A 15,340-nucleotide genomic window follows, 5' to 3' on the forward strand; every position below is an offset into this window, starting at 1 on the left:
TGACAACAAACACAAAAATTCATAAATAAACACAAAAAACAACAAATTAACAACGCTAAGTATGCTCGTAATTTCATAAACATCACATAGATTTTCAATTACAAGCTGAAATTCAAACACGGCGACGTTTTACGATGCAAATATAGACACAGCTATTGTATGTATACATAATCGACGAAATTGAGGTTCAATTAAGAAAATTAGGGTTCATAATTGAAGGAAAAAAGACATACAATTTGGGGGTGAAATTGCAATTACTCGACCGTTATTATTATAATTTGTGGGTTTGAACTGCCCGCTAGACAAAATAAGAATACAGTAAGTTACATGAAATTCCCATCATTCACTCGGCAAGCAATAAGAATTATGTTGCTCCGAAAATACAATATTCACTTGATATAATTGGAATATCAAATCTAAAAAGATTGGGGAATTTGTATCTTTAACTTGGACGAGAATTTATAACTGGTATATCATGTAATTCAATTTTCATTTAGTTGTCCTGGTCATTTTAGTTGGTTGAATCTGTTGGTGCATATTTCTATGGGACTGGCTACCCACATGAAGGCCCGCATCCATACGCTCACGCCCTTCCAAACTTGCAGGGGCTCTCCTATTGAAAGCTCTTGGCAACACCTTCTTATCAGCCTGTTTTTCTGAACTCACCAGTATTCTCCACAAGAGCAAGATCCTTCTTTAAAGTGATGAAATCTATTTGAATCTCTGACCACAATTTCTCTTCCTTCAAGCGACGATATCAACTTTATTACAGTGTGACAGTCACCACAAACTCTAAGATTTTTTATAACATGAAGTGGACTGCCTAGCGGTGTGGCAATCAATCCAAAAGCTATAGCCAACCTCTCACTATGTTCAGAGAGAGTAGCTTCTTTGTGCTCCTCTTCAATATCCTGAAGTACATAGTTTGTATCAGGTTGATACCCTGCATCCTTCAGTCGGACATTTAACTCTGCTAGTTTCACAAAGATGCTATCTGACATGGGATGCGAACGATCTCCAGCCAGGAATGAGTATGTTTTGCGTTTAACCTCAATCCAGCTGTACCCAGCTTCTTTTTTTACTTGCCTTTCATCCATTAATTTTCTAACTTTCCCTTTCTCTTGCCATTTTCCGGCCGCAGCATATAGATTGGATAATAACACATATGCAGCAGAGTGTTGTGGCTCAAGAGACATGAGCTCTTCTCCTGCACGTTTGCCTAGCTCTAAATTCCGATGAACACGGCAAGCTCCAAGAAGTGTACGCCATATGGTTGCACTAGCAGGAAAGGGCATCCCCTCGATTAAAGACATGGCTTTTTCTAGTAATCCAGCTCGGCTATAGAGATCAACCATGCAGGAGTAATGTTCCATGGTAGGATCTATATTATGGTCTTTTACCATCATGTCAAAGTAACTTTGACCTTTCTCCACAAGTCCTGCATGAGTACAGGCAGTAAGCACTCCAATAAACGTCACTTCATCCAATTCCAAATTCTGAGTTTGCATTTCCTCGAAAATCTCGAGTGCCTTTGTTCCATAACCATGCTGTGAATATCCTGATAACATTGAATTCCATGAAACTATGTCCCTCTCCTTCTGCCTTTTAAAAATCTCATTAGCACTCCCGATATTACCCCTCTTTGCATACATGGTAACTAGGGCACTACCTACACACAAAGTAGTATGATGGCCCGATTTTATTGACCTTGCATGTAGCTGTTTCCCTTGCTCCACAGTTGCCATAGGATTGCAACATGAATTAATGATACTAGAGAATGTATACTCATTTGGAGTAATCCCTTCCTTTGCTAATTGACGGAAGAGTCTTACTGCGCTGATGCTGTCTCCTACTTGGGCATACCCACCTAACATTGCAGACCATGCAATAATATCCTTTTCCTCAACTAGATCAAACACTCTCTCAGCATCGGTAATGTGTCCAATTTTGACATAAGCATCTAAAAGCGCAGTTCCTACAGATGCCGTCCTCTCATAATTAGATTTGATGACTTGGGCATGTACTTGGAATAGAGAAATAGTAGGGTTAGCTGTGATGATAGTAGAATAAGTAAAATGATTTGGTCTTACAGCTTCTTTGTTCATTTGACAAAACAATTCCGCAGCTTGCTTTACCTCACCATTTTTCAAGTACCCATTAATGATGGCAGTCCATGACACCACACTACGAACACCCAGATTTGTACTAAATATTTTGAAGGCATCATTCATTTCACCACACTTTGTGTAGTTAACCATAAGTGCCGTAATGACATTTGGATCAGATTCAAACCCAATATTTATAACTAGAGTATGGACTTGTCTTGCATAACCAAGTTCTTGAAGGTCAGTGCACAATTTTATGACTGACACAAAAATCGACCGACTCAGATCTATTCCTACAACCCTCATCCTATTAAAAAGCTTAAGAGCTTCCACATCAAGCCCATTTGTCACAAAGCCAGCTATCATGCAGTTCCAAGAAACCAGAGTCCTGTTCTTCATACCACCAAACACAACCTTAGCATCGTTTATTAAACCAGACTTGGAATACATATTGATCAATGAATTACAAACGAAAGTAGCAAATTCAAAACCACTTTTAATAATCATTGCATGTATTCGAATTCCTTTCTCTACCCAACCATTGTTAGCCAATGCTCCAAGTACAGCAGCAAAAGTAAATGAATTAGGATAAATTCCTGTTGGTTGCATTTGAAAGAAAATATCTACCGCCTCATCAAACAACCCATTCCAACTAAAACCCGTGAGCAAAGAAGTCCAAGTTACGACATTTTTCTTAGGCATCTCACTAAATACTTGTTCCCCATTAACGACATTCTCAGACTTCATGTACATATCAATAAGTGAAGTTCCAACACTTACATCCTCTAAAACCCCCGATTTAATACAATGACAATGTACTTGTTTACCAAGAATCTGATTGAACAACACACCACATGCCTTTAAAATACAAGAAAGACTACACTCATCAACAGTTGAACCCAATCTACGAATACACAGAAAAAGATTGACCGCCTCGATGTTCATATTATCCCTCGAGTACCGGAAAAGCAGTCTATTAGTCTCAGAAAGATCTCTATCACGCAATTCATCAAACAATTGGTGTGTACGGTTTAATTTGTTCAACGACCTAACTGATATATTTTCAGTATTTGAAATAAAAGACGTTGATTGATGAAAACATTTTGTCTGACAGTGTGTTTGTGTACTGCGATAATAGGATTTGGTTTTGAGTCTTCGCGCAAAATTCATTCTACTATTGCTTCTATAGAGTAAATATACTACTATAATATTGACTCAATATGCAGGCATTGAAGAGAGCCTAGAAGATCTGGTTTTGTGAATAATTTGTAGTGTTCATTACAGACAAAAGAAAATAATCAACTGCCACCTCAACATAAGAGGGGTACAAAAGTAATAAAGCTGTAATCTAATAATCAGGGCATTATGAATATTAAAGAGAAAATGATAGAGCACGTGATGGTCATGTGGACATCTCTCAATACTCCTCCTCAAGCTGGCGAGTGAGAAGCAGATGAACCTCTCAGCTTGTTGGCATGGGACATGTGAAGTTTCACAGGAAGAACTTTTGTCATTATGTCAGCAACTTGGTCAACTGAAGAGACATGTTCAGTGGTTATGTTGCCATTCTTGAGCTGATCACGAACATAGTGACAATCTATGTCAAAGTGTTTAGTTCTTTCATGCATCACGGGATTTGCAGCGATTGAGAGGGCAGCTTGATTGTCGCATTTCAAAACAGTTGGGGGCAAGTTCTGTAAGCCGAGATCCTTTAAAAGAGAAGACAACCATGTTACCTCACATGCTGTGAGTGCCATGGCACGGTACGTAACTTCTACTGATAAGCGGGCCACCACAGTTTGTTTCTTTGTTTTCCACGAAATTGGTGAGTTTCCCAGAAAAATACAAAATCCAGAAGTTGATTTTCTTGTAGTGACACACCCAGCCCAGTCACTATCGCAGTATGCCGTTAGGCGAGCAGCAGAAGAAGAAGCAAGTAAAATGCCTTGAGTGATTGTCCCAGACAGGTATCGAAGCAGACGCTTAGCATTTTGCATATGAACAGAGGTGGGATGTTGCATGTATTGAGTTAGGATTTGAACTGAAAACGCAATATCTGGGCGTGTTATAGTGAGATAGATTAGTTTCCTTATCAACCTATGATAAGTCGATGGGTCTGGAAGCAGGTCACCCATTTCAGCAGTCAATTTAAGCTTAATATCCATAGGCAAGAGAAGAGGTTTGGCTTTAAGCATTCCAAACTCTTGTAGAATGTCAGATGTGTACTTTCTTTGGGAGAGGAAAAAGCCATCCACAGACCTGTGGACCTCTATGCCCAAGAAGTAAGAGACGGGGCCGAGATCTTTCATGTTGAAGGCTTTAGACAGCAACCCTTTGACTTCATCGAGGGACGATTCACTATTGCCACACAGTAAGAGGTCATCGACATAAACCAAGATAAATGGTTATAGTAGACATGGAATGAAGGCTGAATAGGCTGTAATCCGCTTTGGACTGAATGAAGCCTATTTGTTGGATGGTTGTAGAGAACTTAGTAAACCAAAGCCATGTAGGTACAACATGTGATCTGGTAGAGCGTCTCAGGGGTTGAATAGGTGGGTTTACAGAGGTTTCAACTGTGTGATGAGTAGGGGAGGATAGGGGACTGTGTTGATGTGACTAATCATCAAGCACAGTGGTTTCGGTAAAAGGAAAGAGATCTTCTTACGCTAAAGTATTAGGTGTGGTTGGATTTTCCTGAGGTGTAGGGTGTAGATAGCAGCTTTGTGAAGTTGACTTAAAGGGAAACACCAATTCATGGAACAAGATATCACGAGAGATAAAGCTTTGCATAGTAAGGAGATTCAGAAGCCTGTAGCCCTTTTGTTGAGAAGGGTAACCCAGAAAGACACAGGGTACCCCACGAGCTACAAATTTATCACCAGGCTTAGCATGGTTGTAAGCAAATGCGAGACAGCCGAATATCTTCATTTCATTGTAGTCCGGAGGTTTATTGAACAAGCACTCATATGGGGTCTTGTTGTCCAGCACTGGTGTGGGCAGTCTGTTAATAATATAGACTGTTGTCATCACGCACTCACCCCAGTATTGTAATGGCAGAGCAGCTTGAAAACGCAAGGAACGAGCAACTTCCAGAATGTGGCGATGCTTGCGTTCCACACGAGCATTCTGCTGTGGACGTCTAACACATGAAGTCTGATGATCAACTCTGTGTTTCTGGAAGAATTATTTGCAAGAGAAATCATCGAATTCAAGGGCGTTGTCAGACCTGAGCACTTTAATATCACCATTGAACTGAGTTTTGACATATTTACGAAATATTTCAAGTGTGACAAGTGTATCAGACTTGAATTGCAACAAATAGACCCACGTAGATCGAGTGTGATCATCTACAATAGTCAAGAAATGTTTAAATTTACCTCTTGTGCATACCTTATAAGGGCCCCATATGTCGATGTGGACAAGCTCAAAGGCTGAAGACGCATGAGAGTTGCTCAACGGAAAGGGAAGCTTGGTAAATTTCGACATTGGGCATGTAACACAAATTTTTACTGGCTGGTGTACAAACGGCTTCATACAGGGTATTGATTTCAACTTTGTTGTTGTAAGTCATATGTCATAGCCTATTTGTATATTCGAGGATTCAACTCAACTCAAATAAGAATGTAATAAGTAAATAGTGGATCTACCGTCAAAAGAGATCTCACAGAGTAATATCTGTCAAAGGATTCAGAAACAAGGTTCATCTACAAACTTGAGGAATTAATTCACTGGAAGAAGTTCAAGAAATTGATCATGCCTCAGTGATATAAATCAAGAGTGTGGATTTAATCAAGTGACAGAGATCTCGTCAGAGTATCATTAATTACAAGGATTTAATCTGAAGAAAATCAAAGTATCAAAGTCAAGACATGAAGAAACGTCACGGAAGTTAGTCACTCATGAACCAGACAGTACATCGAGTGTCAGCATTGAAGTGGCGGAATTGATTCATAAGTCTCAGTGATTTTCAGAAGATTGTCAGAAGAATGGATGCTGCTCAGGGTTAGTATTAATTCTCTATTAATTAATTAAGTCATATAATTTAATTAAGAAAATAAATTATATCTGCAAAGATTAATTTATTGATTAATTGAATTAAATTGATTAATTAATTTAGAATTAATATTGAGGATTTACAAGATTTTAATTGGTTTAAAATCTGCTTAAATTCAAAACAAGACAATTCATTTGAACTAGTATGACAATCGGTATGACAATTGATAGTCATACCGAAAGTCATGCCAATACATTTAATTGTCTTATTAGAATTTCTGTTTAGATTAAAATCTGTTATTAATTCAGCAAGACAATTTATTTGAACTAATATGACAATCGGTATGACAATCAATAGTCATACTGAAAGTCTTGCTAGTTCATTTTGATTGTCTTGCTAGTTGTAAATATTGTCATACCGAAAGTCTTGCTAGTTCATTCTGATTGTCTTGCTAGTTCTAAGGATAGTCCTACCGATTGTCTTGCTGAGCTCAGGATTGTCTTGCCAGGTCAATTCTATTCTGTTGATTAAAAAGAAGCAGACAAGCAGCAGTTCACCACAACTCAATCATCCAACAAACAAAAAAAACAAGAACACAGCAGCCGCAGCAAATATTTCATTTTTCATCTGCTTTTTTCAAAGATCAATTTCTAGATTGCAAAGTTAAATCCAATCAACTAGAAATCTTTATCTTGTTCTTGTGTAACAATCTAGCGGATCAAAATCCCTAGAACTTAATCTCAAATCGCGTTTAGCATTTGATTCTAATTATTGCAAAAATAGAAAAAGTTCATGTCGAATTTATTCTAGATTTGTGATAATTGATTTGAAATTAATTCCTTGTAATCGATACAGTTGTTGTAACACCCTTCAAGTTTAATAATATTCTTATTTAACTTGAATTTTGTTTCACATTTTTTATTCCGCATTTATTCGATTATTTGGTACTGTTTGTATTCAACCCCCCCTTCTACAAACACATTGGGACCTAACAATTGGTATCAGAGCCTTCTGATTAACGAACAAATCAAGATTCTAGACTTTTGTGATTTTTCAACTCTTTGAATTTTTTATTCATTCAAAAATTCATAATGACTTCACAAAAAGTTGGAACCGTTAAAATTCCACAATTTGATAAAGAGAATTATATTATGTGGAAGAAGAAGATGCTCTTGTTTTTACAAGTTGCAAATCCCAAATATTCAATCTTGTTAAAGAAGGGTATAAAAACTCCGATGGTTATTGAACCAGAGGTGATAATAGATGATGTGGTGACTACTAAAGCTAGAACCTATCCAAAAGAGCCCGAAGATTTTACTCCTGCTGAGAAGGAAGAAGCCTCCTTGGATGCCATCCTTCAATTAATATTAATTGATTCCCTTGATCCCTTGATGAACAGACATGTGATGAACTGTAAAAATTCTAAACACATTTGGGAAACTATTGAGGTAATTAATGAAGGCACAGAGGAAGTTAGGGAGAACAAGTTGGAAATCCTAACCTCTGAATATGAACATTTCAAATCAAATCCAGGAGAAGGAATTACTGAAGTGTTTGAGAGGTACAATGCGTTGATCAACAACCTGAACATTAATGGAAAGTATTATTCAATCAGGGAGGTCAACAAAAAGTTCCTTTTAACACTGCCAGCTCATCTTGAACATAGAATCACTGCCATTAGAGAAGCTAGAGATCTGAGTGAGATTTCTTTGGACAGGCTCTATGGAGTGTTAAAAACCTATGAGTTGGAGCAGATTCAACAGAAGGAAGTCTACGGGAAGGATAGAATGGTCAGCACATCTACTGCACTTGTAGCTGAAGGTCAACAACAACAACAATCTCAACAGTTAGAAAGAATGGTACAGTTTTCCAAGGGTGAGGAAAATGAGTTAGTAGCAGAATATGATCCTCCTACTACAAATCAATCAAGTGATGATTTTTATTCCTTGGAAGAGCTGGAGCAATTGGAAGACGAATCAATGGCCCAAATTGTCAAGAGATTCTCTAATGTCAGATTCAGGAGGAATCCCAAGCTTAAGTACAAGTCCAACTACAACAAATTCCAGAAAGGTGGATCTTCATCCTCTAACACCAGCAGTGGTGGGTACAAGACAGGGATGGTTGATCGAAGCACCATTAGATGCTATAACTGCAATGAGTTGGGACACTTTGCCACATAATGTAGGAAGCCAAAGCAAGTAAGAAAGAACTCTGAAAGGGCTTATCTGGCAAAGGGAAGAAGCTGGGATGATACTGACAGTGAAGATGAAGAAGAAGGAAATCTTGCTCTTATGGCTATTGATGGAAAAGCTTCATCGTCAAGAATAGAGGTAAAACTTTCTGATGCTGAAATGGTTTATCATCTAAGAGGTAACTTAGATTGTGCACGTCGTGATAATGAACTGTTAAGTTTACAGATCACAGACCTTGAGAAAGAGGTCAATGAATTAAGACTTGTGCACATTAATCAAGACAAATTAAAAGAACAGGTATCTTTTCTAGAGAATAGAGTTGACTATTATAGAAAACTCGAAACTATTCTCAAAGACAAGATCACCGGTCTTGAGACTAAGGTTAGAGCCTACTTCAATTCTTGTTCGGAGGCTAAAGAGTTTTACAGTAAGCAAGCTGTTAATCAAACATCTGGAATAGGTTATGATTACAATGCTGCTATTGGAGAATTAGGCATAAACTCCCCTCCTCATGTCTGTGCTAAAGGGAGGGAAGTACCACATGTGCTTAAGGGTGTTGATGAACCCCTCTATAAAGCATCAATTGCTGAACCATTTGATGCGACCTCTTCTGTTATTCAAGAAGAAATACGTGCTGAGGATCATGCTTATGAGAAGATTGTTTCCAAGTCATGTGAGTCGAAAGTTCTAGTCAAAGTTGTGAAAGCAACTAAGATTAACTCAGACACACATGAGTTGGATAATAATAATGCCATGTCTACCATGCATAAATTGCCTGCTGTTAATCACTCTCATAGAGCATGTAGTATTGCTAATTGTATGTCTTGTGCTTTTAATATGATGTATGCTTATTTTAATGGTAAGCATGTATCTAATGATAAGACTACTCCTCGTCAGCATGTGAATAACAAGAAGCATGATAGGTCTAAGACTGCTAGTCCTTCTAAGGCTAGAAAGGAGACATTTGTGCCTAAGCCTAACCAGAAATTTGTTAAGGCTATTTACAAGGTCAAATGTTCAGTCATTGAGAATGTTGAGATCGTTAAAATTGAAAATGTTGTTTTGCCTGACAAAGGACAATTCTACAAGTATGCCGAGCCCAACCAAGTTTGGGTTCCGAAGAAGGTCTAATCCATTTGTAGTGCAGGGCATTAAACAGGTATAACCGGTAGTGTGGATTCTTGACAGTGGATCATCAATACATATGACCAGAGATAGAGCCCTGCTATCAAATGTGGTTGAGAAAGCTGGCCCCATTGTTACCTTTGGAGATAACAGCAAAGGTTTATCTGAGGGATATGGCTGTTTGCAAGCTGGTAATGTTATCTTGAACTTGTAAATAGTTTCTATATTTTTGCTATATTTATATAAGTTTTTATTTGTATTTTCTATAATTGTAAATATTGTATGATATATGAAATTGTATGTTGTTATCTTGTTGATAGATATTTGGTATTTAATCCATTGATAGTTGTTTTTATTATTATTATTTGTATTGTATTATTTTTTTATTTTTATTTTATTTTAAATATAATGCAACATAACAATTAGTATCTAAAGTACTTGACAAGTATCGGTCAATGATATGTTGTTAACATTATGTTGCAGATATTTGTAAGCTTTTGACATGAATGAGAATTACTTAGACTTTACCCTAAGTGATCAATGTTTTATCAAAAACTCATTCATATTAAAAAAACAAAATCAAACTTCTTTATACATTAGTGATTTCTTATTTCATGTAAAATCTTTTGAAATCACTATTGTACATCATTTTATCTCTCTATTGCCATATGTTCTGTGATACAGGTTCAGTCTCCAATGACTTTCTTTTATTGACAGTCATGAGGTTGAAAACCCACAACGTCTATCCCAGACTGTAAAGACAAACACAAAAACAGAACCAACCAACACTCTCTTACCACTAAATGTAGTATGAATGAGCGTGAGGGAGATAGTGCCTTAGTGCACCACATAAGGAAGGTTCTGACGTCAACCCAGTAGCTCTGTCTCCTACATAGGTGAGTAGTATTTAAATTGAGATAACTGCTAGCCCCCATACATCTTCTCAAAAAGATGTAATGGCTGAAAAGGCACAAAAACAGTTACTAGATTTATTCTCTCAACAGGGTGCGTCTATTGAATTTTGCCTGTCGGCCAAGGCATCCGATGTAGTGTCACCACTTCAAATATAAACAATTCTTGATGCACAAGGAAAGGTTACACACATAAAGGATGAGTTGACGGAAACAAGAGTTTCGACCATTTTAAGGTCAGATTCGATTGTTTAAGGTTCGTTAATGGACCAATTGCCTTTACAGGTGTTAGGAGAGGATACTGATCCAAAAGCCATATGTCACTGGTCAGTATCTACCTCCCCAAGCTTAAATCCCCTGGATGCATCTGCGGATAGTGGATCTGACATAGGTGCAGATTGACAACTTGTTGACAATGATTCAGATATTACCTGATGAGTCACAAGGAAATGTCTTCACAGACATTAGAAGGGAACCTTGATCTTTATGCTAAATTCTTTGGATCATTGTTTACCTTCCCAGAATTCAAATTTGGAACCCTAAAAGGGAAACTAGCAACTTGTAGATTATGACTCAGATTCATCTGACGAGTTTAACAAGGATGGGGATTTGCGAACTCCCATTGCACCACCTGTGACCTCCTTAAGGATGGCTAAGGTGATTTTCCTTGCAGGTACAACTGGATTATGGAGCTATGAGAGAAGAGTGATACACTTGTGAGAATGAGTGTAAACACGAGTGGAGAGAAGAGTGAAACACATGTGAGGTACACTAAACAGAATCACACACTCACAGTGAGGAAGAAAGAGAAACTTCTTGTTATTTCTTTTCCAACCAAGTGAAATATGAGAACTCCTTCAGACGACGGCATACATTCCTTCTTTAAGGGGGAGATAAAAGCTTAAGTAATAGTTTGGAGGATTCCTCAACTAAGGGGGAGAAATAGCAGGGAGGAAGAAAAAGATCATATGTACACTACACCACACCATTGTTGTTTGTAACTACGGATCCTATTGTACGGGAGAGGTGGTAAACACAAGGTGATTTTCTAGTAAGGGAAGAAGCTGTTTTCAAAAGGGGAGTACCATTGGTTTTTATCTGCGGATCCTATTGTACGGGAGAGGTGGTAAACGAAGGTGATCTTCTTTAATCAGTTGATTCTCATAGGGGGAGAAGCAAGAGAGATATGTGCTTCTCAACAGGAAATGTGGTTGTACAAATGAAGATGGAACTACTTGAAGATATGTTCAGTCTAGAGGAACATCTACTTGGAATCTGGAAAATGTTAAATCTAGTCCAGAACTTTTCTACTATTTACTTTGTATTTCTTTTTATATCTTTTTCTTATTTGTTAGTTGAGTTATCCTCTAGGTATTTGTGTGTTATTGTCTAACAAACAAATAGGGGGAGATTGTAAGTCATATGTCATAGCCTATTTGTATATTCGAGGATTCAACTCAACTCAAATAAGAATATAATAAGTAAATAGTGGATCTACCGTCAAAAGAGATCTCACAGAGTAATATCTGTCAAAGGATTCAGAAACAAGGTTCATCTACAGACTTGAGGAATTAATTCACTGGAAGAAGTTCAAGAAATTGATCATGCCTCAGTGATATAAATCAAGAGTGTGGATTTAATCAAGTGACAGAGATCTCGTCAGAGTATCATTAATTACAAGGATTTAATCTGAAGAAAATCAAAGTATCAAAGTCAAGACATGAAGAAACGTCACGGAAGTTAGTCACTCATGAACCAGACAGTACATCGAGTGTCAGCATTGAAGTGGCGGAATTGATTCATAAGTCTCAGTGATTTTCAGAAGATTTTCAGAAGAATGGATGCTGCTCAGGGTTAGTATTAATTCTCTATTAATTAATTAAGTCATATAATTTAATTAAGAATATAAATTATATCTGCAAAGATTAATTTATTGATTAATTAATTTAGAATTAATATTGAGGATTTACAAGATTTTAATTGGTTTAAAATCTGCTTAAATTCAAAACAAGACAATTCATTTGAACTAGTATGACAATCGGTATGACAATTGATAGTCATACCGAAAGTCATGCCAATACATTTAATTGTCTTATTAGAATTTCTGTTTAGATTAAAATCTGTTATTAATTCAGCAAGACAATTTATTTGAACTAATATGACAATCGGTATGACAATCAATAGTCATACCGAAAGTCTTGCTAGTTCATTTTGATTGTCTTGCTAGTTGTAAATATTGTCATACCGAAAGTCTTGCTAGTTCATTCTGATTGTCTTGCTAGTTCTAAGGATAGTCCTACCGATTGTCTTGCTGAGCTCAGGATTGTCTTGCCAGGTCAATTCTATTCTGTTGATTAAAAAGAAGCAGACAAGCATCAGTTCACCACAACTCAATCATCCAACAAACAAAAAAAACAAGAACACAGCAGCCGCAGCAAATATTTCATTTTTCATCTGCTTTTTTCAAAGATCAATTTCTAGATTGCAAAGTTAAATCCAATCAACTAGAAATCTTTATCTTGTTCTTGTGTAACAATCTAGCGGATCAAAATCCCTAGAACTTAATCTCAAATCGCGTTTAGCATTTGATTCTAATTATTGCAAAAATAGAAAAAGTTCATGTCGAATTTATTCTAGATTTGTGATAATTGATTTGAAATTAATTCCTTGTAATCGATACAGTTGTTGTAACACCCTTCAAGTTTAATAATATTCTTATTTAACTTGAATTTTGTTTCACATTTTTTATTCCGCATTTATTCGATTATTTGGTACTGTTTGTATTCAACCCCCCCTTCTACAAACACATTGGGACCTAACAGTTGTAGAGGCATGGCCCAATCGTAGATGCCATTTATCAAACTCAGTCACATTTTCAACAACAAGGTCTTGTGCACTTGAAGCATTTGACTGGTGGCATGTTGGTGAGACAGGTTTCAACCACTCTTCTGTGACATTTCCAGAGACATGGTCAATCAGGAAATAAAGTCCTTGATGTGCTTTGCCCACTCCCATAACTTCTTTGGTATTATTGTCAATTATCAAGAAATGTGTTCTATAGAATTGCACTTGACAGTTGCTATCAACAATCAACTTTCTTATTGACAAGAGCTTGTGCTGAAATGATGGCACACAGAGGACTTTATGTAATGTCAAGCCAGTGTTCAGCGTAACAGTGCCTTGGTGAGAAATCTTGACAGTTGCACCTGTGGGGAGGTTAATTTGAGTAGGTTGGGCAAGAGATACTGGGTTGGTTAAATATTCATAGTCTGGGGTCATATGGTCCGTGGCCCCAGAGTCTATAATCCAATAATCAACAGGCCCTTTAACCAAGTGACAGGACATCATGCCAGAGAATGGTGGCTCTGACTCCTCATCTGTGTCCGACCCCCTTTGTGGTAAGGTCAATTGGGGCAACAGTTGAGCAAGTTGGGCCAGTTGTTGTGGTGAGAAGGCTGACACTGCATCTTGATTTGTGTGTTGTGACATTTGAGTTGTGGCAGCCAGTTTCGACACCCCTGGCTTATGACCTGAAGACCATCTATTGTTTTGAAACTGAGGCTTGACTCTCACACCATTGTTACTACTACCTTGACCATGTTTAGCATGCCACTTAGGGTAACCTACCACATCCCAACACTTATCATTTTTGTGACCTCTACCACCACACACAGTGCACATTATAGGCTTATCATACTTAATAATATTGGACTTTGTAAACATAGCCACAGACTCATTGTCCAATTTATTTAACTGCAAGAGCTCCCTTTGAGCTTCTTCTTGTTGTAAGGCTGCAGATGCTGTTTCAACAGAGGGTAGTGGTGACATTAATAGGAAATGGCTACGTTGTGGGTTGTAAACCTCATTAAGACCATTTAAAAACTGAAACAACATGCCTTCCTCTTTTTAAGAAGAAATAGCATTCAACAGGGCTCTAACATCCTCACTGGGAGTAACCACAGTAGGCAACGTGTTCAGGGTTTCTAATTCCTCCCACAGGGCACGCATAGCAGTATAGTATTCATTTACAGACATGGTTCCTTGCTTTAAATCATAGACATCCCTATTTAGTTTGTATTTTCTAGACCCATTTGTCAACTGAAAATGAGTTTCAAGATTGGACCATATAGCAGATGCAGTGGTCATAAACATCACAGATTTCATAATAGAAGGAGATATATTATGAGTAAGCCAAGCAATTACCATATTGTTGCAAGTGTCCCAAAGCTCAGCTTGTACTGGATCTGATGGCCTTGCTACTCCTCCTGTGACAAAACCCAATTTTCTTTTAGAAGCTAGGTTTATTTCCATAGCCCTTTTCCAAGATATGTAATCAGAGGACCCTTGGAGCTTTTCAACCTGAACAGATGTTGCTCCATCAGACGGGTGTAAGTACAACGGATTTACTAAATCCTGTAATGTTTTTCTGTTTCCAGCCATCACAGCAACAAGGTGAAAAAGTCAAGACAAAGAGATAAGAACACAGAAAGAAAGAACAGATGGGTTTAGTGTTTATACTGAGAACTGGACAGAATGATCTTCTTAACTCGTCTTTATAATGGTAGGCTCTGATACCATATAGAGTAAATATACTACTATAATATTGACTCAATATGCAGCCATTGAAGAGAGCCTAGAAGATCTGGTTTTGTGAATAAGTTAACATTCCAGTCTGCCTTATCATGACAGCTCTTAGGCTATTTGTAGTGTTCATTACAGACAAAAGGAAATAACCAACTGCCACCTCAACATACGAGGGGTACAAAAGTAATAAAGCTGTAATCTAATAAGCAGGGCTTTATGAATATTAAAGAGAAAATGATAGAGCACGTGATGGTCATGTGGACATCTTTCAATAGCTTCCCCGTTTATAGTTAGCAGTTACCGTTAAATTGATCCATTTAAATTTGAGTAAACTGCAGATTGTGTATCTAGAGTTTGCGATATAAGCATTTTGGGGTCCTAGAGTTTAATACTAGCAAATTGAATGTTGAAGTTTTTAAAAGTCGC

At 37.4% G+C, this 15,340-nt stretch overlaps 2 protein-coding genes across 2 annotated transcripts; both read right to left on the reverse strand.

The window, feature by feature from the left end:
• Window positions 1-246: 246 nt before the first annotated feature.
• LOC141708111 (pentatricopeptide repeat-containing protein At2g27610) lies at window positions 247-3,376 on the reverse strand. The gene has a single exon (XM_074511596.1). It carries the CDS (start codon window positions 3,273-3,275, stop codon window positions 663-665), a length of 2,613 nt encoding a protein of 870 aa, XP_074367697.1. The 5' UTR covers window positions 3,276-3,376; the 3' UTR covers window positions 247-662.
• Window positions 3,377-14,236: 10,860 nt separating this feature from the next.
• LOC141696883 (uncharacterized) lies at window positions 14,237-14,770 on the reverse strand. The gene has a single exon (XM_074501021.1). It carries the CDS (start codon window positions 14,768-14,770, stop codon window positions 14,237-14,239), a length of 534 nt encoding a protein of 177 aa, XP_074357122.1.
• Window positions 14,771-15,340: the final 570 nt, after the last annotated feature.

This window comes from Apium graveolens, chromosome 2 (assembly GCF_009905375.1).
Source record: "Apium graveolens cultivar Ventura chromosome 2, ASM990537v1, whole genome shotgun sequence".
NCBI classification, from domain to species: Eukaryota; Viridiplantae; Streptophyta; class Magnoliopsida; order Apiales; family Apiaceae; genus Apium; species Apium graveolens.